Genomic DNA, 22,976 nt, shown 5'->3' with positions numbered 1-22,976 from the left:
ACCTCCTTCTTTAAATACCCTAATGGAGTAGAGAATTCCAGAGATTCACCATCCACTACACAAAGCACACATGCACCTTTCTACAGACTACCCCACCCCCAATCATGTAACTACTGAGACTATCCCACTGATGTAAATATCACTGCACCTACTCCATCACAATGTTATATATTGCAATTTAATCATCTTTTAATCCCAGGGCTGCCAACTCTCACGCATTGATAATAATAATTAATAAAACCCAAGATTATACCAGTGTCGTAGTTCTAAAAACGTCTGAAATTGAAACAGCAGTCAGGTACCTCACCAAGTATTTTAAGCAGTCAGAAAACTGGAACAAAGTTCATGCTATGACACCCAATTATTCCTCAGAGAAATACTTTAGTCTTTAGATTTACTAGAATGTTGCCTGGGTTTCAGCAACTAAGTTACAGAGAAAGGTTGAACAAGTTAGGGTTTTATTCTTTGGAGCGCAGAAGGTTAAGGGGGGACTTGATAGAGGTCTTTAAAATGATGAGAGGGATAGACAGAGTTGACGTGGATAAGCTTTTACCACTGAGAGAAGGGAAGATTCAAACAAGGGGACATGATGAGAATTAAGGGACAGAAGTTTAGGGGTAACATGAGGGGGAACTTCTTTACTCAGAGAGTGGTGGCTGTGTGGAATGAGCTTCCAGAGAAGGTGGTGGAGGCAGGTTCGTTTTTATCATTTAAAAATAAATTGGATAGTTATATGGACGGGAAAGGAATGGAGGGTTATGGTCTGAGCGCAGGTATATGGGACTAGGGGAGAATACGTGTTCGGCACGGACTAGAAGGGTCGAGATGGCCTGTTTCCGTGCTGTAATTGTAATATGGTATTATATGGTTAGACAGGTTTGGAGTGATATGGACCAAACGTGGGCAGGTGGTACTAGCGTAGCTGGGACATGTTGGCTGGTTGGGGCAAGTTGGACCGAAGGGCCTGTTTTTGTCCCCAATCATCCAGCTGCATATAAAAATACTACAAAAATCTCTATATGATTCACTGGAATTCAATGTAGAAAGGTACATACACTCTTATACAAAATTAACCAAGTTACAAACCCAAATAATCAAAGCAGCTCATCTACCTGAAACACTGGATACCAATGAATTTGGACTGCTTGAAGGTCTGCTGAGGTAGAAGGAGCAATTGGGAGAAGAATCTGCAGTGGTCATATGAACCTGAAAATTGGAGAAAAATAAGATTGTAAAGCTATGTTGAATAAAACATTCACAAAATCATGTTAAAGTTTCTAAATATTCATGGACTACTACAATCAGTCTTTGATGATGTTAACGTCAGATAAACTGAAGAAGGGTCACGACCCGAAACGTCGCCTATTTCCTTCACTCCATGGATGCTGCCTCACCCGCTGAGTTTCTCCAGCATTTTTGTCTACCTTCAATTTTCCAGCATCTGCAGTTCCTTCTTAAGCATGTCAAGTAAGCAAGTTTTAAATTAAACTATATAATCTGCACAATTAAGAAAGCATTTAGCAAAAAGGTGATTTTAAAGAAACAAACTCACTGCTTTTGATAAGGAGGCAATCATTAATGGAGATGAGATGTTAAACACAAGCCTCTCAGTTTCGCGTCTACCTGAAGCTGACGATTTATTGACGCCGGAACAAAACGAGCTGGTAAACTTGAATACTACAGAGGAGTAACTTTGGCGGATGGACTCTCTGTGTCAACTTGCCATAAAATGATGTTTATTCCAGGTCCCGTCAATAAACAGTAATTTCAGAAAGTCTTCAATACAGAGGGGTACATTTTTGCAAGCTATGTTTGTAAAAGCTCATTTTAAGGCTCTTTATAAAGGCAGGATATTTACCTAGTGCAAACGCCTAAAATGTAATTAATTTCTGGGTTTTCTGTTTCGGCATTGGTAAGTCTAGATTTATCAGCTCATGTTTGAAGCAGAAAAAGTCAATGAAAAAGATAAGACTTCTTAACCAGGGTGATGTTTATTGTGATTGTCAGTTGGAAGCTGCCAAATATTAAAACAGCATGAAATTACAAAGGCATATTAAAAGCGGTCTCTTTCAATATATAAATAATTAATAACAATAGTAGATTTTATGAATCCCTGGAGAAAACTTTAAATAAATACTTTAACTGTTCAGAACGCTTACATCTGGCGCCGTTTCAGTCTCCTGAGGCAGCCCAGCTCCGTGTGGCTGTACCATCTCTGATGTTGTTCCCGCTCCACATTTTGATTTACATTTTTTCTCTTTAACCTTTTGTGCCCAAGATGTCAAACTTAAAAAAAAGAAGAAACCAAATTCAATGCGGTCACAGACACTGCATCAAGCCACTTTATGGCCCTCGTAACCCTGGGTGGATGTTCCCACCGCACAATACAGGCAACCTCCTGCGTGACAGAGTGCTCGTGTTCCAAGTACATGGGCCGCATCACAATGTTCTGTAATGCAAAGCCACGTCACCTGTGTGTGCATCAAGACATACGATTTGAAAATACATTTATGTTGTCTTATTTACTCCTCCCACACTCCTCCCCCTGCAATAAAGTCTGAGAAAACTAATTTTATTCCGCATCCTAAATGTTAGTCTTTTTCTTCTCCTGATTTGAAAATTCTATAAGGCCGAATTTCTGTAACCCAAACAGCCATACTATGGGAAAGCTGGTAAATTGGATTCTGCCCTGCAATTACATGTGGAAACAGAGAATAGGAGAATTTGTGGCTAGTGAGCCTTACTACTGTATGTCCTGCCCTAGTTTACATTACCAAAATGAAACTCTTTGCAGTTGCTAACGCAAGAATACCTCACGTCCCCTTTTTTCTCCTGATTTCCTTAAGTGTGCTCTTACATCATTTAATTCCAGCTGCCTATTCCCGACACGTGCTGCTTTTTACTTGAATGTCAATATTCCTCGTCATTGGAGTCACAGAGTGATACAGTGTGGAAACAGACCCTTCGGATTCCTTGCCTGGGATCGCTCCCACCGCGGTCTACGGACTTACCATCAAGAGCTCGCAGTCTCGGGAGAGGCCGAGTTGGGAGCTCCAACACCGTAGAAGGTTTATCCAGCCCCAACGCGAGGTTCGATTGTCCGGCGCGGAGTAGCTGACACCCCCCCCCCCCCCCCCCCCCCCGATGCTGGAGCTGAACGCCTCAACGCGGAGGGTCCGAATGCCGGCTACGGGAAAATCAGATTCTGATTCTGACTGATAGCAATTACTTGATATTTGAACAACCAACAATCAACTCGTGATCCCTGTATTCTATGTTTGAATCACATCATAGCAGACACTTCACAAAAGCTACATTCTATAAGCCTTTGTGTTTTACTAGCAGGAAGTAGAACCATCTTCTCAAAGGCTTAACAAAGAAAGATATATTCCACATTCCAAAAGCACAACGCTGCAAAACTACAATTAATAAAACTAATCTATCCAATTTATATGAACACAAAAATATTCAATACTCATTCCCCAATTTGACACATTGTTTTCTAAAGATTACACCTTACTGCAGAGTACATACATTTTACATGAATCTTGAACTTTACCAATATTAGCGTTTGCATTTTTGCAACAATTTGGTACATACCCACTGGTGTTCTGCTCACCAAGACGACTTTCTGTCACAGTTTTAATTTCAAAATCAGATTTATTGCTATTTGCTTCCTGGTTGATCTTCAAGTCGTGAATTGGGTTGCTTAAAACGCATGTGAAAGAAGGTTTATCTCCAGTGACAAAAAAGAATGATTCTTGAACATTTTCTTTCGGGTGAGGAAGACTGGATAGATTATGCTGGAATTGAATTGAATCTTTTTCCTTTGTTGCCTGCGAACTGTTTGCAGTATTCAGCCTTGCCTCATTTACTGTACCAAGGCTCGGATAAATATGTTGTCCATGTGCTAAAAATGTCCCATTGGCACACGTCAATCTTGTGTCGTTGTCATTACATTGGCTGGTAGCTATCATTTGTTCTTCCATCGCACTGCAGTCAGAATGTTCATCAGATTCCAACTCCTTAACATGGTGGCCATTGGCAATACCAGATCCAGCGAAGTCACCTAAGTGCTTTGAAGGGGATGGTAACTTGGCTGTGCAATGTTTGAGGCCATTTTCGTTTTGTAATTGAATTAGTGCTTTGATTTCATCTTGGATAAGCTAGAAGTGGCAGGTTGAAAATACAATTTACACACAAAATTGGCAATATAACATTTTATGCACAAATCTTATCAAATAAGTTATCTTGCTTATGTATTACATAATCTTAACAAGAGCATAATTTAGAGGGTCAGGGTAAGTTGACCACGACAAATAATATCACTCATTGTGCATTACTTAATACTTCTAGCACATTTCAATATATTTTTTAAAAACGCATATTTTAATTCATGGCTATTTAGGAAAAGGTTAACCCTTGACCCTTGCCTCTCAACCAGCACTCACTGACCCCACCAACTCAACTAAATGATGGGACCCAGCAGTGGTGTTTGGACATATGCTCCCGAGGTAAACTGGCCTGGTATATCCTCACCACAAGAAGCAGGACAATCCAAAGTGGGCAACAAGAGTCGATCCCATTGAAACCAAAACCCTTATCAGGTAGATTCAGCATATATGTTTCTCCTGGCATGGTGACCTTGAACTAGGCTTCATTGCGTCAGAACATAAATCTGCCATTTACAGCTGGAATCAGGAACTTTCTTCACTTCGGTGGTAAAGAGACTGTGAAAGGTGTCACCAAGTACATTACAGATAGAAATGGGTAGAATTTCAGACATTAAGAGGCTTTGACGCATGTGAAAAAGTGAATGTCAATCTGGCAAGAGGAGCTGATGCTTATTCCTGCCTCCACTTATGGTATTTGGCATCTCAATCAGTGATGTTTCTGCTTTAGGGCTTGTGATTGATGGGATCCTTGACGGTGATTGCATAGGATTCAGTTTCATTCTAGTGGACATAGACCACAGTAAGAGTATGACAACATTTAAACATGAACAGATCAGTAGCAGGTATTTTTCAGTTGAGAAATCTTCTTTGTAACTGATCATGTACAATGTGAAAGCAAGAGCAAGATAGAAAGTGGCAGTAGAAAATAATGACATCTTGGAATTCAATAAGACAATAGGGAGCAGCACGAGGGAGTTATCGTACTGGTTCATCACGGCCCCATGGTCCATCACCGAATCTTCCTCTCTTGAGATGGAGGTGAAGAATGGACGTTTGTTTCCAGCCTATCTTGACTGTACTTCCTCACACACTGCATCTTAGGCGTGCAGGTGCAGCAGGCAGTAAAGAAAGCGAATGGTATATTAGCTTTCATTGCAAAAGGATTTGAGTATAGGAGCAGGGAGGTTCTACTGCAGTTGTACAGGGTCTTGATGAGACCACACCTGGAGTATTGCGTACAGTTTTGGTCTCCAAATCTGAGGAAGGACATTAGTGCCATAGAGGGAGCGCAGAGACGGTTCACCAGACTGATTCCTGGGATGTCAGGACTGTCTTATGAAGAAAGACTGGATAGACTTGGTTTATACTCTCTAGAATTTAGGAGATTGAGACGGGATCTTATAGAAACTTACAAAATTCTTAAGGGGTTGGACAGGCTAGATGCAGGAAGATTGTTCCCGATGGTAGGGAAGTCCAGGACAAGGGGTCACAGCTTAAGGATAAGGGGGAAATCCTTTAAAACCGAGATGAGAAGAACTTTTTTCACACAGAGAGTGGTGAATCTCTGGAACTCTCTGCCACAGAGGGTAGTTGAGGCCAGTTCATTGGCTATATTTAAGAGGGAGTTAGATGTGGCCCTTGTGGCTAAGGGGATCTGGGGGTATGGAGAGAAGGCAGGTACGGGATACTGAGTTGGATGATCAGCCATGATCATATTGAATGGCGGTGCAGGCTCGAAGGGCCGAATGGCCTACTCCTGCACCTAATTTCTATGTTTCTATGTCTATGTTAAAGACTCCATTCTATTCTCCCAGTTCCTGGTATTTGTTCTGATGATGAGATTTTCTGCATGTATTTCTGATCTTCATCATTACTCCTGAACTATGTTTTTTTTTTACTTTAATGAGCTTAACACAGCCATCAAAAATGCCATAATGTTGATTTTACTCACTTGGATCTGACATTGGTACTGGTCCTGCTGGGACAATATCTGGTCTTGGTATTGCTTCTCCACTAGTTTAAAGAGCTGGAACCATCTTGCCTAACAATTGACACAAAAGTACATGTTATCTGCCTCAGTATTGATCCAACTATGTGCAATAATTACATTTTATTTTACAGAACTGCCTACAACTTACAATAACATAAACAATGTACATTGAGAGGCGATGCTGGAGCGCTTGCCTAACTGAAAGCCTTGGAGTTAGGAGATTGCAAGTTCAAATCTCAATAGGCCCTGAATCCATATTCAGGTGGACATGTAGACATAAAAATGATTCAATGATTTCAAGGAATAGGAAAGGTTGGCTAAATTCTTAACCAACAGTTTCAACTGATATCAAACTTTGTGAAAAGGTTGGTTGCTATTTGGTGGAAGTTTGCAAACTAGCTGCCACATCCACCAGCATAACAAATTGTCCAAAAACATGAAAGTCAAAAAGGAAGATACTCGTTTTCTTCCTTTTATACTGTAACTAAGCATCAGTAAATACTTTCATCGAGTGCGGACATTAAAGTAACTCTAAGATTTAAAATAAAATTGCTCGCCCTCTCTCTATTTACCTCCTCTAAGGCCAGGAAGGGAAGTAAAAAAATCTGCGAACAAAATTAAAGGAACCAATTTCAGGTTTGACTTTTAAATGTCTCCAGGGGGTTAACAAAATAATTCTTTAGAGTGATAACATTTAAATACAGCAACAACAAAAATCTTTGGATGATCTATACATGATCCATAATATTTTGTTTTAAAGTCAAGATCACAAATCAATGCAGATAAGTAAGATCTTGGTTCGTCTGACTTTACAAACATACCTAGTGGTACATGAATTAATGGTGTAAAATTATTTAATTTCCAGAATGACAGACAACTAACCTCACACTTCTTCAGGATCTCAGGATCTGCCTGACTTGTGTTTTGAATCTCTTGCATTAAACGATCCAAGGTTTGAAGAGCACTTGGATTAATTAATGGTAATTTTTTCTTCAAGTGTTCATGAAAATCATACCTAATTTGTAGAGTACAAAAATGATCAGAGATACTGACAATAATATATTTACCCAGCTAAGAACTGACTATCACTTTGGAATCAACTTAGGCACAAGGTTACCGAAGCAGTATTTTGATATTAATGCCTATACAGAGAGTTAGGTTGCAGTATATATTTTAATACTGCCATAAAACATAGACATAAGCATGTCTCCCCCACCTGCCCCAATAAATCCATCCACACTGCATGCTGCCTCAAGAAAGTGAACATAATCAAGAACCACTTACACCCTGTGTTCCCTCTTCTCCCCTCTCCTATCAGGCAGAAATACAAAAGCTTGAATGCACGTGTCGTTGGATTCAGGTACAGCTTCTTCCTCACTGTTATCAGACAAATGAACGGATGGATCTCTCATAAGATAAGAGTGTAGTCCCAATCCCAAATGATCTTGTTCCTGGCAATGTATATATTTTTTTTCTGTAGTTGTAACACTATATTCTGCACTCTGGTTATTTTACTCTTTACACAACCTATTATATTTGTGGGTACACATAAATGCTGGAGAAACTCAGCGGGTGCAGCAGCATCTATGGAGCGAAGGAAATAAGCAACATTTCCAGCCGAAACCCTTCTTCAGACTGATATGGGGGGCTTGATTGTGCATGGCTTGATTGTACTCCTGTATGGTATGATTTCAGTGGCTAGACAAAGTTTTTCACTGCATCTCAGGACACATGACAATAATAAACCAATACCAAAAGGATTTCCATTTTCACATTTTTTGCCAAAACTGTGTAAACCTTCATTCAAAGATTTGTATTTATTTTCTAGAACCTTACAAATAAATTCACTTTCCATTCACTGTGGAAGTCCTTCCCTGACAGGTATGGTGAAATCTGTTGTTGTGGTGGAAGTCACGAAGGAATTAGATAACTATTTCATTGAGAAACGTTTCAAAGCACTGGTGAAACTGCCAGGGATAGAACTAGGGAGGGTGGCTCATATAGAAAGCCAACATGGATATTAGGTGAAAATAGACACAAAATGCTGGAGTAACAGCAGGGCAGGCAACATCTCTGGATAGGAGGAATTCCTTCAATCCAGAGATGCTGCCTTTCCCACTGAGTTACTCCAGTATTTTGTGTCTATCTTTGGTGTAAGCCAGCATCTGCAGTTCAATAGACAATAGGCAATAGGTGCAGGAGTAGGCCATTTGGCCCTTAGAGCCTGCACCGCCATTCAATGTGATCATGGCTGATCATCCCCAATCAGTACCGCGTTCCTGCCTTCTCCCCATATCCCCTGACTCCGCTATTTTTAAGAACCCTATCTAGCTCTCTCTAGTTCCTTCCTATACATGGTCGCTTTGCTTTTTTTTTAAGGTGCTTAACAAATTGGGTTTTTTATTGGATATTAGGTGCCCAGTGACCTGTTTTTAGTGCTGTAACCATTTCTGCCAATTTATGTAGTAGTGCATCTGGTTTTCAGTAGATACGCTAAAATTTAACTCTAACACCCTTTCCCAATGTGCCCTCATTGATAAAAGCTCCACGTGTCTTCATTTCTCAGAACCAACTCCTGGTATCTACTGTGTAGGAAAGAACTGCAGATGCTGGTTTAAATCGAAGAAGGGTCTCGACCTGAAATGTTTATCCTGGTATCTAGTACTGATCCTGGATAACTGCACTGTACTGTTTATTTTACTCCAGTTGCTTCAAGTGTCTTGAATAAGCGAGTTTAACCAAAAGTCTCGAAGCTTGCCCTTTGAGGATAAAAAATATCAACTCGCAAAGGCGGACGTTAAAAACCCTCTTCATCATATTAATTGTTAAATTTAAAATCGGGACCTTTTTTGTTAACTAAAGTGTTAAAACGAGAAAAGTCAAAAGCTAAGTAGGTCTGAAGAAGAGTCTGGACCCGAGACGTCACCCACTCCTTCTCTCCAGAGATGCTGCCTGTCCCGCTGAGTTACTCCAGCATCTAGTGTCTGATCTTCGGTTTAAACCAGCATCTACCCAACTTCTCTATCTGCAACGGAGATTGGCTCAACGAACAATTTTCTTCGGTAAATCCACAATGGGTGGTCTGGCTAATCTACTATACATGTTTAATGACACGACGTGCTGGAGTAACTCAGCGGGTCAGGCAGCATCATTTTTGGGCAGCATCTCCTGACAACATGGGTAGGTGATCTTTCGGATCAGGACACTTCTTCAGACCCGAAACGTCCCCTATCCATGTTCACAATCACAATAATACTATGTGTCTACGTATATTAGCCATGTACGTTTTGCAACATACGAGGAATTTAATTTGCCAAGTCAGTCATACAAAGAGAAAGCAACAGAACACACGAAAACATTTAAACATAAACATCCACCACAGTTAATCCTCCACATTCCTCACTGTGATGGAAGGCGAAAGCAAGTTCAATCTCCAGAGATGTTGCCTGACCCGCTGAGTTACTCCAGCACCGTGTGTGTGTTCCTTGTGTTCACGGTGTAGATGAGACACGTTAAGAGATGATTAGATCCATGAGCACTCTCCCCCCGGCCATACCTGTGTGCCGCCGCCGCCGCCGATGCCACAGAGCACCGTGGGGCCGCCACCTTCCCCTCAGCATCTTGGCGACCTGCAGCTTTGGCGCTGACAGTTGGCTCTGAGTCGTCCATGGTGGTCCCGAGTCACCTGCTGCAGAGGCTGCCCCGACCAGCCATGGATAGAGGCAGAGATAGAGTGGTAGCCGCTGTGAGGGCGGCTGCCGGCGGTACCGGTGTCCGCGGGCCGCGGCCTGCTCCGGCCGAGCTGGAGGCGCAAGGACTCTGCGTGTGGACGCTGCCGTCATGGGCCGGGCGTCTCTCAGTGAAGGAGGCGGTGGGCAGACGGGGCCCTACAGGCCGGGTGCGGTACTGGCCCACAGGCCCCGCTCGGTACTGCCCCCATAGGCCGGGCGCGGTACTGCCCCCCCCCACAGGCCGGGTGCGGTACTGGCCCACACCCACAGGCCCCGCTCGGTACTGCCCCCACAGGCCGGGCGCGGTACTGCCCCCCCCCACCACAGGCCGGGTGCGGTACTGCCCCACAGGCTCCGCTCGGTACTGTCCCCCACAGCCCCGGGCGCGGTACTGCCCCCCCCCCCCCCCCCCACAGGCCGGGCGCGGTACTGCCCCCCCCCCACAGGCCGGGTGCGGTACTGCCCCCAGGCCCCGCTCGGTACTGCCCCCCCACAGGCCGGGCGCGGTACTGTACTGCCCCCCCCACACAGGCCGGGTGCGGTACTGCCCCCCACAGGCTCCGCTCGGTACTGCCCCCCCACAGGCCGGGCGCGGTACTGCCCCCACAGGCCGGGCGCGGTACTGCCCCACAGGCCGGGCGCGGTACTGCCCCCCACAGGCCGGGTGCGGTACTGCCCCACAGGCCCCGCTCGGTACTGCCCCCCACAGGCCGGGCGCGGTACTGCCCCACAGGCCGGGCGCGGTACTGCCCCACAGGCCGGGTGCGGTACTGCCCCCACAGGCCCCGCTCGGTACTGCCCCCCACAGGCCGGGCGCGGTACTGCCCCCCCCCACACAGGCCGGGCGCCCCCCCCCCCCCACAGGCCGGGCCGGTACTGCCCCCCCACAGGCCGGGCGCGGTACTGCCCCCCACAGGTCGGGCGCGGTACTGGCCCCACAGGCCGGGCGCGGTACTGCCCCCCCCCCCACAGGCCCCGCAGGCCGGTACTGCCCCCCACAGGCCGGGCGCGGTACTGCCCCCACACACCCCACAGGCCGGGCGCGGTACTGCCCCCCACAGGCCGGGCGCGGTACTGCTCCCCCACAGGCCCCCCGCGGTACCCCCCCCCCCCCACACACCCCCCACAGGCCGGGTTCGGTACTGCCCCCCCCCAGGCCGGGAGGCGGGCGCGGTAACCCCCCCCACACACACACAGGCCGGGCGCGGTACTGCCCCCCACAGGCCGGGCGCGGTACGCGGTACTGCCCCCCCACAGGCCAGGGGCTCGGTACTGCCCCCACAGGCCGGGCGCCGGGCGCGGTACTGCTCGGTACTGCCCCCACAGGTCGGGCGCCCCCCCCCCCCCCCCCCCACAGGCCGGGCACGGAGATGCGCGCATGCGCCGGGCTTGGACCGACACTGACCATCAAAGATTATAGAGGAGCTTTGCTGACCACCTGGCCCCGTCGCTGCTCAGGACACAGCCTCACTCGCCCCCGCTGTCGGCTCCACATCGCATGGTAACTTCGCCGTCTCTGTGTCTTACCCCCAGTCTATGAGGTAATGTGACTGCAGGAGCTGCAATCCCCGTCCCACAACCAGCCTGGTCCCAGTTTACAGGCCGTGTAAACACAGGCCGGGGCCGGGGGGGGGAGTTCTGGACAGGCGGCCACTGGGTTTCCTGGAGTGAAGAAGTCTGAGGTTTGTGAATGAATGAGTGAATAGTCAAGACTATTTCTAAGGAAACAGGAATCTAAAACATGAAGGCATAGTTGTGTGTGGGAAGGAACTGCAGGTGCTGGTTTACCCCGTAGACACGAAGTGCTGGAGTAACTCAGCGGGACAGGCAGCATCTCTGGAGAGAAGGAACGGGTGACTTTTCGGGTCGAGACCCTTCTTCAGACAGTTTTAATTGGCAAATAGATCATTGGGCGTGCGACACCACTGATGTCCCGGGCTGGGATGATTGTCCCCTGATATCCACCACCACCTCCCCAAGTACGAGGTGCAACTATGTTCATTGGAGGGCCGTCTCCTGGATGCCCATTGAGATCAGTTATACCGGGACTCCTCGATCCCACATCTGGTCGTTCCAGCGTTTGGTACAGCTGTAACATGATGTGCCCACTCCTGCACTCAACACCCTGACCGATGCCAAACACCTTCTTCACTCACCACCCTGTCCACCTGTGTCAACATTTTCATGGAACTGTGTACTTGCATTCCTAGGTCTGTGCTCTGCAACACGCCCCTGGGCCCTATCTTTTGCTGTGCAAGTCCTGCTCTAGTTTGACAACCGAAACGCACACCTCATATTTATCTGAACTAAACTCCATTCATTGGCCCAATAGATCAAGATTCCATTGTAATCTCAGGTAACCTTTTTCACCGGCTATCATACCACGTTTTGGTGGGATCTCTTAAGTTTACTCATCGTCCCACCTATATACACATCCAAGTCATTGATATAAATAACAAACGTTAAATAATACAAACTTGTGTTTTTCAGAATACTGCCTAAGACTAAGCTTGACAGCTGATGATTTCCTCCATTCTGTCCAGTTTCTTGCCGTTGTTGCGAAGAGCACCAACACTGTCCGTGCTACGATGGAACTCAGCAAAGGAATTTCTTGATATCAAGCCTACTACTTTGTTGTATTTGATTGCCGAGAAAAAGGGCTTTGTGGACCTGCCTGCTGTGGTTGAAGATGATTTAGAGGAACAGTTTGTCCGAGGACATGGCCCAGGAGGTCAGGCGACCAACAAGACCAATAACTGTGTTGTGCTCAAGCATGTTCCCTCTGGAATTGTAGTGAAGGTAACTCTTTAGAACGTTTACATGCTCACGTTGTAACACGTAATCAAGTACCATGATACTTATTTTCACTTAAGTATTTCTAAATAATAAACACAAAGTCTCCTTAAGATAATGTCCCTTTTTCATTTTCTCCAGTGCCATCAAACCAGGTCGGTGGATCAGAACAGAAAAATTGCCAGATCAATTTTGCAAGAAAAACTAGATGTCTATTATAAAGGAATAAACAGTGAAGTTTTGAAGGAAAGAAAAGAACAACAGTGGAAAAAACAAGAGAAAAAAAGGAAAGCAAAAGACAATTTGGAAAGAAAAAAACAATTTAAAGACCTTTTAAAAGAATCTCCAGATGCCACTTAGCTAAAGCATCTTAATAAAGAGTGATTTCTTTATAAGCATCAGTATCTTTGTCCAGTTATATATGATCATTATGACACCTGTTGACTGGTCAATATTTGTCTTGTGTAGGGTAGGTTTGCTGTAACAACTTTATATTTAAAACAAAAATCACAAAACGCTGGAGTAACTCAGCTGGTCAGAATGTGCGCAGGTCACGTCGGGACACTTCCCCAGCAAGGATTTTGCTCAGCATTTGTAGTTCCTTGTGTCAACTTTATATATAAAGCATAAGCTGCAATTTCATTATGGCTTAAAGTAATGTGTTTTGGATTTAGACCGTTGAACTTTAAACCACTAGCCTCGTTTTTAAGGTCGGCTGATCAGGGGCTTGCAGTGGCAGCGGAAATACAAGAGCCCTCATCACACTATCTGAAAATGGGCGAGGGACATTCTTATTTGTAACTACAAAGTGAATTTTTGAGTTGTTTGGAACTAATTGCAACAAATAAGTATTGTTGCACAGTCATTGTATTTGTTGTGTGCTGCAATGAATTGTCAACAATATTATCTGGTGGATTTATCACCGTTCTCCCAGATGATGACCTGCTCCGTATTACCCATCCTTGAACTCACCTTCTTCCACATCCTTCCCCATGGTAAATACTGACAAGTATTCATTCAGGACCTTGCCCACATCCCCTAGTTCCATACACTGAATACTCCTTTGCTTGGACTGGGAACCTCTCTCTCCATTACGACACCTGCCCCAAAAATACATAGAGCACCTTGGGATGTGTGGTTACTGTCCACGGGCTTCGACACAACCACCTTACCCAGTTATTCTGCTCTTCCTAAATGTCTGGTCCTCCAGTCCAGAAAACACCCTGGTGAATCTTTTCAGCACTTCCTCCAGCATAATGATAGTGTTGTGACACTACACACAATACCCCAAGCTTGATCTAATTAGCAATTTATAAAGTAGCAGCATAATATCCAAACCCTTGTGTTCTATGTCACGACTGATGGACCACCCTATGCCACCACCCTATCGACCTGTCTTGCCACTTTCAGGGAACTACGGACTTGTATGCCTAGATCTTTGCATTCATAAGTCCCTCCGATTTACTGCATCTGAACTAACCCTATTTGCTTCATACTTGTCACGATTAAATTCCTCTACCATTTACAGATCACAGGCTCAGAAACGCCAGCCAAAGATCCAAGGAGGCTGGAATTTCTCTCATTCAGTAGTTAGGGTTTGCTATATGCAAGGTGGTTACTAATTCATAATTAATTTTAAAAGAAAGCATTCAGTGACAATAGGGAACATAAGTCAGACTATTAGGACAGCTCTTGCAAAGATTAGGTACTCCATTGTTCAGACCCAATGTAATGTCATTTTCTCAAGTAAAGATCAGTGTGAACGGTACACTGCACTCAAGTGGGCACCCAGATCATGTGAGCTTGGTCTGGTACCAACCCAGAGCCAAGAAAGGAGAGGTATGAAAAATCACCTTTATTTCAGCAAGAAAATACAAAGACAGCGTTTAACTTCTGTACAATAGCAAAACTTAAATCTATAGATCAATGAAATTAAACCTTGATCTATTCCCCCAGTTTCTTCTGATGTGCAAAATATTTTTTTTTCTCTTGTATCCTGCATCCAATAGACAAAACAACTCTAACACTGGTCTGGCAAGAGGCAGTACGTGGTGCAGCAGTAGAGTTGCTGCATTACAACACCAGAGACCTGGGTTTCATCCCGACTACGGGTGCTGCCTGTACGGAGTTTGTACGTTCTCTTTATGACTGTGTGGGTTTCTTCCAACATGGCAAAGATGTACAGGCTAGTAGGTTAATTGGCTTCAGTTTAAAAAAAAAAATTGTAAATTGTCCCTAGTGTGCAGTCTAAAGAGTGAACATAATTAGGAGCCATATTATTTCCAAAAGGCCATTTATAAATTGACTTAACTACATAACCTGGGCCTTTGTTATACCAAGAGTATTGTCAGTTGTAAAGAAGTAAAATTGTGTTCAGTCGATATTTTTTGAATTCCCCTGAAACAAATCATACATGGTTTGGCTCAAGTACAAAAATGAAAACAAAAGGTTGGCAAAGAAAATTGCACTTGCAGAAAAACCTGCAGTTCATGTAATCTCAAACCATGTTAAAACTGTGATCTTGCATTTCGTTCAGTTTCAGCAAGGCATTCTTGCACTAATCCTCGTGCACGCATTATTCCTAAATATAAAGAGAGAATAATTAGACTATCTTGTCTTGTTGATAAAGATAAGCTCACGCTACAAATAACTGAATAGCAACCACCGTTCATTTTTTACTCCAAAAACTGACAAAGAAACATCAGTTCTCACTTCAATACCTCTTAATGTGACATCAAGATTCACCTCTAGTCAAAACTCGCAGAAAGATTACACATAAAGATTAGAAAATGTTGAATGGGTAAGGCCAAAGCGGGGAAGCAACTCTCATGACAGGTTATTTCAGTCAGTCAGTTTCCGTTTCTCATTCCACAGATACTGCCTGAAACAATGAGCTCTGTTTAGATTCCTTCAGTTGTGCAATTAATTACCTCTTTTTAGACGCTCCATTGCACTTTTATTCCCAGCGTACGATGGTCGAATGTCCTTCTCCAATTCTTCAATGATAGCAAGGAGCTGTGTGTATTTACTCTGTGGGGCCCGACCACTGTTCATTGTCTAACACAGGACACAAAGTGTTACAAACTGAGACACACTGACCCCAAATGTTGTGTGACTAAAGCCAACAATGGTAATGAACAGAACACAGTAACAGATTGGAGAGTGGGATCAGTAGCATTGCTCTTGCCTAGAGCCAGAATGTCAAGTGGAGCAGCAGCAGTGAATCAAAGATTGTCAGCATGGCGCTGTTGGAAGATCCTGCCTGACCAATCTCATCAAGAGACAATAAAGTGCAGTGTGATTGGTGTAGTCGACATGGACTTCAGTTTGCTTTGACATGGTCCAAAATGTTAGAGTCTATTCATCCAAGGCAAGTTGGCAAATTGGATCCAAATGTGGCACGAGGGTAAGGACAGAGGGTAATAGCCCCCCCTCGGTCATGACTGACCATGGGTGATGCATCCTAGTTTGCAGGTGATGCGTGGTCAGATGCAAGCCTGGGCAATGTCACATGGAGGACAGGCTGTTGCCCATGCAGCACGTACCCCCTCTCCACGTCGCTGATCGATCCAAAGGAATAGCAGGGCCGTTACAGTTTGGCACCAGCGCCGTTGCAGGAGCTGCCAGAGCGAGGTTGTAGACAACGACGAACTACCTTAGGGGCTCTGACTCCGGGTTTTCTTGAGGTTTACTCCAGGAGCCTTTTCCATGACTGGATATGGCCACAAGGCAGTGGAGGTTTTAAATCAGAGTTTTCCTTCTCCTAGATGAACCACCTTCCCAGGCTGACGAGCCCCATTTGCCAGAGACTCATGGGGGCGGGAGCGTCTACCTTCCCGTGTAGGTCTATAGCACCTGCCTACTGCAGAGGGTGATGTGTTTGTTATTGGAACCCTGGTGTGTAGCAGAGGGGTCGGTGCTAGCACCTTGTTGCTTGGTCCATACAGTAACAAATGACGTGGAGAATATCATGGGAGCTATGACTAGTAAGCAGTGTTGTTGATAGTGAACAGGATAGTTGTAAACTACAGGACAATATCGGTGAGTTGGTAAGATAGGCAGTGGAATAGAACATGTAATTTAGTCCTGATAATTGTGTGGAGATAATGTGCCTTGAGATGACTTAAGGCTATGTGATACTCAAGGAATGGTAGGCTTGGTGGAGAGCTGTGGGGTTAAAAAGGACGGACCTTGTTAATGATGGAGGCCCCTCTGCTTCTGCTGCTCCACATTCAAGGCTGCATTTCATGGCCTACTGGCAGCAGGATGGAAGAGGCCTGGTCAGTGACTGGATGGCTGGTATGCCATGGTGAGGCTAGAATGAGTGGATTGTGGCCACATTGTGGGGATAGATGGGGTAGTTGGTACAGGGAGGGATAATGAGCAATGGGTAGGGTGAGTGAGACAGGTCAGCGAGAGGGTCGGCTCACAGAGCAGAAACATTAAACGATTGAGAATTCAGGAGTGGACATGATGTGTGGGTTGACTATGAAACCAGACCAGCCGGGGACTGAGAAAGTGACTGGTGCAGGCCTGTGATTTTGGGGAGATGATTGACAAGGTTTACAAGTCCAGAACCAGGGGCCATAGTTTAAGAATAAGTGGTAAGCCATTTAGAACAGAGATGAGGAAAAACTTTTTCACACAGAGTTGTGAGTGTGTGGAATTCTCTGCCTCAGAGGGCAGTGGAGGCTGGTTCTCTGGATGCTTTCTCTTGGTAGAGAAAGATAGAGTTAGATAGAGCTCTTAGGGATAGCAGAGTTAAGGGATATGGAGAGAAGACAGGAATGGGGTACTGATTGTGGATGATCAACTATGATCATATTGAATGGCAGTGCTGGCTCGAAGGGCCGAATGGCCTCCTCCTGCACCTATTGTCTATTTCCAGGAATCGAGGGCCTGAGGTACAGGGATAGACTTGGACATTGTTCCTTGGAGCGCAGGAGACTGAGGGGGTGATCTTACAGAGGTGTGTAATGTATGAGGGGAATAGATAGGGTGAATGCAGTGTGGGGCGAATCAAGAACTATGGGGGTTAGGTTTAAGGTGAGGCGGTGGAAGATTTACTAGAAGGTACACAAAAAAGCTGGAGAAACTCAGCGGGTGCAGCAGCATCTATGGAGCGAAGGAAATAGGCAACGTTTCGGGCCGAAATGTTGCCTATTTCCTTCACTCCATAGATGCTGCTGCACCTGCTGAGTTTCTCCAGCTTTTTTGTGTACCTTCGATTTTCCAGCATCTGCAGTTCCTTCTTAAAGATTTAATAGAACCTGGGGCACAACTTTTTCCCCAGAGGGTACTGGAGCGACTTGCCAGAGGGTATAGTTGAGGCAGCAGGCACAATAACATAATTTAAGAGTAATTTGGACAAGGATAGGAAAGATTTAGAGGACAGGCAGGTGGGACTAGTGTAGATGGGGCTTGGACGTTGGGCCGATGGGCCTGCTTGACTTGGAGTGCCGGCACTGAGCTCCCCGGGACGGACGGCTTTCATCCCGGCGCCGATGCAACCCGAGGGCGGGGACGGGAAACGGCGCCTCCCACCCGGGGCCGCGGCCCACCAGAGGCTGCAGATCCCCGGGCCCCAGGAGAGCGTTACTCCGCCATCCTCCCCCCGGACTCCCGCACCGCACCGCAGGCCGGTCCCGCTCCCACCCCGCCGGCAGCCGCTGCGGGCCCGGGGCGGGAAGGCCGTCCCGTGGTCACCATCTGCTGAGGATCCGAGCCCTCACTCCCCCGGCCCGGCCCCGGCCCACACCCGCCTTCCTCACTCCCCCGGCCCGGCCTCGGCCCCCACCCACACCCGCCGCCCTCACTCCCGCCCCCGGCCTCGGCCCCACCCGCCCCCCGCCCTCACTCCCCGGCCCCCCCGGCCCACACCCCGCCGCCCCACACCCCCGGCCCCCACCCACACCCGCCGCCCCCTCACCCCCCGGCCTCGGCCCCCACCCGCCGCCCTCACTGCCCCGGCCCCCTCGGCCCCCCCGCCGCCCTCACGCCCCCCTAGGCCCCCACACCCGCCGCCCTCAACCCCCCGGCCTCGGCCCACACCCGCCGCCCTCACTGCCCCGGCTCCCCCCCACACCCACCCGGCCCCGGCCCACACCCCGGCCGAATCCTCTCCCCTCACCATCATCATCATCTCTGCCGCTGCCGCGTTCAGGTCTTGTCTGCAAAGCGGCTGATTGTGGGAACTGGTTATTTTCATGGGTTAGTTTAATTAACCCCCTTCGGTAAACTCCGTCCGTCACTCACGTTGTCTCCTCCGACTGTTTAAAAAAAACTTGAGACAAAGGCTGCTTCCCGAGTTCAGATATCCCGGTGAATCCTCATCCCGCCGCTGCCCGCACACACAGGGAACATGACCCTTCCCAACGGGGAAGCTTCCCATCCCATTATTTATTTGCATTTATCAATATAATTTTGGTGATTTATACACATCCACAAGCCTTGTGGGCCGTAAATTTGAAAGTGGTCTCACTTCAGAGTTGTACGACAAAGAAACAGTCCCTTCGGCCCACAATATCCATGTTGACCTTTTTGTTTTACCATACCTACTAATCCCATTCAGCACATTATGCTTTGCCCATTTGTGTCCGCATCCGCATCCCTCTAAACCTGTGAATATATCCGATTCCACTTCCTCCTCCGACACTGTTTTCCACACATTAATCACTAAAATTATAGTCTCTTACAGCATGGGTAAGAGACCATTCATCCCATGGGTTCATCCCATCTGCCAGAACATGGGTGGCAATTACTGAGGAACAACCATAAGATCCCGAATTTGGAACTCAGAACTACAATGCCCATGGAAGTGAAGCCAGCCAGTTCACCAGTCTTGTGCTTTATGTCAAATGTGATTTGCAATTAATTGTACCTCAGAAAGTCTCAAGTAACTAGAATTAATACTCATTTGAACTAAAGCTTAGTTTGAGAATTCCTTGCTCAATCTGCCAGTGGCTACCGCAGAGTAGACTTGATGGGCCGAATGGTCTAATTCCACTCCAAACATGAGCTTATTATAACTACAACACTTACAGGAAGATGTTGGCCCTAAACACTCGCTATTTCTCTTTTGAATGCTTCTAAGGTGCAGATGGAACTTGCCTGCCCCTTGCTGCTCCTGGTTTACTGTAATGACATTAACTTTTCTCCTCATTTAATACTTTTATTTCTGGGTATCCTTTTCTTCTCAACTATTTTCTAATCCTTTTCCCTGCACCTGTTAAAGATACAGCTTGGAAACATGCCCTTCAACCCACCAGGTCCACAACCTCACTGGTTCTACATGATCCCACTTTTGCATCCACTCCCTGCACTCAGGGCAATTTACAAAGGCCAATTAACCTACAAACCCACACTTCTTTGGGATGTGGGAGAAAAGCCACATGGTCACATTGAGAACTCCACACCGAGAGCAGCCAATGTCAGGATCAAACCTGGGTCAAACTGGCACCAAAGCAGGAGACTCGGCTGCCAGATGCTCCTTACCGATAACATTTAGTCTTTATTATTGTTTGAATTCAGCTCAACCTCTGCACATCAATTAACCCAATTTTTTAAGGATTAAGGAGCGGATTGCAGGGAGGAAACGACAAAGCAGCCAGTTGACATCAACACCGCTGTACAACAGATCCTAAAGTCTCACTTTATTGCAGAATTGTAGTGGTTAGTTTGGAAGTGAGCTGTCAAAACCAACATGAAGAAATTAAACTATTATTCATCATTCATTAACGAGAGCTCTGAACTGCATCATAAAAAGACTGGGAGAGTAAAGATTTACAATTACCAAGGCCAAATATTCTTAGTTTGTCCAACATAGCAGAAAGTATATTAACGACATTCGTCAAGTGAATCTTGATGTTGAATTGAAATGAGTGGAGTGCACACAAGCCGAGGTGACTTTATAATGCCCAATTTAAAAAGACAAAAAAACTACAATGAGAACCAGCACCATAGATACTGAGAAAACAAATACAGTGACTCGGGAACCAGAGCCAAATAAGATTTAAATTCTCAAGGCAAATGTTCCCACGTCACACACAACCAACTGCAGAAGGAACCAGGCAGCAAATAATAAAACACTTGAGAACTGGTGATAAAAATCTAAGGAACACCGGAATCCGACTGTCAGCATCATCCCCCCCATAATCAGACAAATGAGGACATTTTGCAACCACTTCACTGTTCACCAAGGCAACAGAAGTAGAATTTAGACACAACCAGTTTATAATACTGTTTTTTTTATAATTTGTGCTGTTCAGTCACACCCATACGCATGCACACACATACTCTGTATCCTTCCTATACAGACACACATAGGGAGTGTGCACCTCTTTCCATCTTTTAAAAATTCTACAGCGGTTTCCATTAATACAATATGATTTATTAATAGCTTGCTGCAAGAGCCTCGTGCCTTGCAGTAACTTATTGTCGACAATTCTAAATTTAAATATACAATTATAAACAATTGAGTATCTTCAGTAGTGCAACTTGTGCCAGCATGAAATGGCAAAACTTCCTTCACTATTCTGATAAAGTTGACAAAACTATTTATAGTCAAAACAAAGTATTGGTATCATAGCTGAGACTATACACATCTGTACAGTACAAGTTTTACTAACTGAATATAGACACTCTGTTAAATACTTAACAGCATTGAATTGTGTGAACAGCACTTAAGGACACCGCACACAGTGCAGTCGTCTCCAAAGACTCCCTTCATACATTTGATACCCCGACTAAGCAATTGGCTTCACCAGCATGTGAAACGTGCAACCAATGTACCATGAATCAGTCAGTATGCAGAAGAGTACAAGATGTACATCTTTAACTTGAATTACAAGCTTTGATACTTCTCACGACCGACAAGTGGCAGTATTAAAACTTCCACCACCAGCCATGCTGACATGCATTACTGTCATCTGCAATATTCCACTATGATTCAAACGACAGCTTATGTGTAAACTGCTCTCTGGTTTGTTGAAGGATGTGGTTTAAACTATAAGAGTTGGGTCAAATTGCATGGAAGAAAATGAGTAACCAATAGCAGGGGAGCGATTAAATATGATGGAGCTGTTATAAAGTGGTTCTGAGAATTTTAATATATAAAAAAAAAAAAAAAAAAATCACCAGATAATTTAAGCTTGTGCCATGAAACACTGAAATACAGAACATACAGTTTATCGTTACCCAGAAATTATATACTGTGGAGAAAGGAAACATATCAACATATTCAAAACAGCTTCTGTATAAAGCAATTAGATCTCTGCCCTCATAAATCTTCAAATATACTGCCTCTTTTTTTAAATAGGCTGCGATTTTTGCAAATTTTTTGCATCTTATTTACATCCTGCTTATAGGATATACATGATAATCAAACCCTGAATAAATGTTTGTTCAGTTTTTAAGACTGCAGGTTAACAAACCCACACTAGAATTAGGACAGATCCTACGGGGTTGCTACTGCACTAAGTTTGTATTTAAGATGAAACATTCTAGGCGGTTTCAGCGAGTGACGCAGCCTTCAACATGCCTCCAGCACCAGAGCACCCACACTTGTAACAGGGCACAGAATGGCCTCACTCATGCTACAGAACAGGACATAGGAAGTTGTGTTGAAGGCAAGGTATTTGACTGGTGTGCAGAATGGGCGCACACTCACCTCCATTACTGAAAGGGCAGAAATGGACGTTGAAAGTCATAGCAGCTAGTGTCAGAAGAGAAAGTGCCGACAGAGTTTCAGGAGGAAAAGAAGAAAAATCAGTAAAGACGTCCCAATGTCCAGGCCTTCAACTTTCACCCATTCAATCAGATTCTTCTGATTTAATTAAAGGCAATCCCAGAGTCACTAGTATCATCAATACTTCACTAATCAAGGAATCTCTTTGGAACATGACCGGGAATTCCTGCAAGTAGTGAAGGTCGCAGGGCGCTACACCTGCCATTTGCAGTTGGAGTGGCTTCAGGCCAGCAACTATGTGTTGCTCACGTGGCTCATGCTCTGCGGATGCAGTTGTTGCCACATCTGTTGCTGCTGCAGAGCCAGCTGCTGCGACTGGTCCGATGTCGACAGAATGTTCACCAACGGTGAGACACAGTTTTGAGGAATGATCAAACCTGCGGAGACGAGAAGAGCAAGATTAAGCGTTTGAAAATCAGAGCCGTCATCGCAGCCGGCACTTACGTCAGTCATATAGCACGGAAACAGGGCCTTTGGCCCAACTTGCCCAGGCTGACCAAGATGCCCCATCTACACTAGCCCCACCCGCCCACATTTGGCCC

General features: G+C 45.6%; 4 protein-coding genes across 10 annotated transcripts in view; 1 reads left to right on the top strand and 3 right to left on the bottom strand.

Moving 5' to 3' along the window:
• LOC129709249 (M-phase phosphoprotein 9) overlaps positions 1–10,048 on the bottom strand; it is a 30,796-nt gene extending 20,748 nt beyond the window's left edge. The window contains exons 1-6 of one of the 2 annotated variants that reach the window (XM_055655493.1): positions 9,722–10,048; positions 7,048–7,180; positions 6,127–6,216; positions 3,601–4,166; positions 2,160–2,286; positions 1,113–1,206 (exon numbers count right to left, since the gene is read on the bottom strand). In XM_055655493.1, coding sequence (XP_055511468.1) covers positions 1,113–1,206; positions 2,160–2,286; positions 3,601–4,166; positions 6,127–6,216; positions 7,048–7,180; positions 9,722–9,834 — 1,123 coding nt within the window. In that variant the 5' untranslated portion in view covers positions 9,835–10,048. The remainder of the gene's footprint in view (positions 1–1,112; positions 1,207–2,159; positions 2,287–3,600; positions 4,167–6,126; positions 6,217–7,047; positions 7,181–9,721) is intronic. The other variant, XM_055655492.1, reaches the window with a different exon arrangement.
• A 1,197-nt stretch (positions 10,049–11,245) lies between these two features.
• Positions 11,246–13,087, top strand: mtrfr (mitochondrial translation release factor in rescue). Of its 3 annotated transcripts, none has more exons than XM_055655485.1 (3): positions 11,246–11,397; positions 12,387–12,695; positions 12,831–13,087. In XM_055655485.1, the coding sequence occupies exons 2-3, from the start codon at positions 12,417–12,419 to the stop codon at positions 13,047–13,049; spliced, it is 498 nt and encodes a 165-aa protein (XP_055511460.1). In that variant the 5' UTR covers positions 11,246–11,397; positions 12,387–12,416; the 3' UTR covers positions 13,050–13,087. The 3 variants fall into 3 exon arrangements, with proteins under 3 accessions (XP_055511460.1, XP_055511461.1, XP_055511462.1); XM_055655486.1 differs by having other exon boundaries at positions 11,268–11,437; XM_055655487.1 differs by lacking the exon at positions 11,246–11,397 and adding an exon at positions 11,437–11,578.
• A 1,444-nt stretch (positions 13,088–14,531) lies between these two features.
• LOC129709248 (cyclin-dependent kinase 2-associated protein 1) lies at positions 14,532–18,989 on the bottom strand. Its single transcript, XM_055655491.1, has 3 exons — positions 18,820–18,989; positions 15,620–15,746; positions 14,532–15,270 (listed from the first exon to the last, which is right to left on the bottom strand). The coding sequence occupies exons 1-3, from the start codon at positions 18,895–18,897 to the stop codon at positions 15,197–15,199; spliced, it is 279 nt and encodes a 92-aa protein (XP_055511466.1). The 5' UTR covers positions 18,898–18,989; the 3' UTR covers positions 14,532–15,196.
• Positions 18,990–20,924: 1,935 nt separating this feature from the next.
• sbno1 (strawberry notch homolog 1 (Drosophila)) overlaps positions 20,925–22,976 on the bottom strand; it is a 36,425-nt gene continuing 34,373 nt past the window's right edge. For all 4 annotated transcript variants that reach the window (XM_055655475.1, XM_055655481.1, XM_055655476.1 and 1 more), the window contains one exon: positions 20,925–22,811. In XM_055655475.1, coding sequence (XP_055511450.1) covers positions 22,669–22,811 — 143 coding nt within the window. In that variant the 3' untranslated portion in view covers positions 20,925–22,668. The remainder of the gene's footprint in view (positions 22,812–22,976) is intronic.

The sequence above is a fragment of the Leucoraja erinacea genome, chromosome 25 (assembly GCF_028641065.1).
Source record: "Leucoraja erinacea ecotype New England chromosome 25, Leri_hhj_1, whole genome shotgun sequence".
NCBI lineage: Eukaryota > Metazoa > Chordata > Chondrichthyes > Rajiformes > Rajidae > Leucoraja > Leucoraja erinaceus.
Note: the sequence above shows the minus strand (reverse complement) of the source record. Positions and strands in the feature narration are given on the sequence as shown.

What these genes read in the sequence shown, in the direction of transcription:
- mtrfr (XM_055655485.1), top strand. Translation starts at nt 12,417, where the DNA reads ATGATTTCCTCCATTCTGTCCAGTTTCTTGCCGTTGTTGCGAAGAGCA. An exon ending in CCTCTGGAATTGTAGTGAAG is followed by an intron (nt 12,696 to 12,830) that starts GTAACTCTTTAG and finishes CATTTTCTCCAG; the next exon opens with TGCCATCAAACCAGGTCGGT.
- LOC129709248 (XM_055655491.1), bottom strand. Translation starts at nt 18,897, where the DNA reads ATGAAAATAACCAGTTCCCACAATCAGCCGCTTTGCAGACAAGACCTG. An exon ending in CGGCAGAGATGATGATGATG is followed by an intron (nt 15,747 to 18,819) that starts GTGAGGGGAGAG and finishes GTCCTGTGTTAG; the next exon opens with ACAATGAACAGTGGTCGGGC. An exon ending in AATGGAGCGTCTAAAAAGAG is followed by an intron (nt 15,271 to 15,619) that starts GTAATTAATTGC and finishes CTTTATATTTAG; the next exon opens with GAATAATGCGTGCACGAGGA.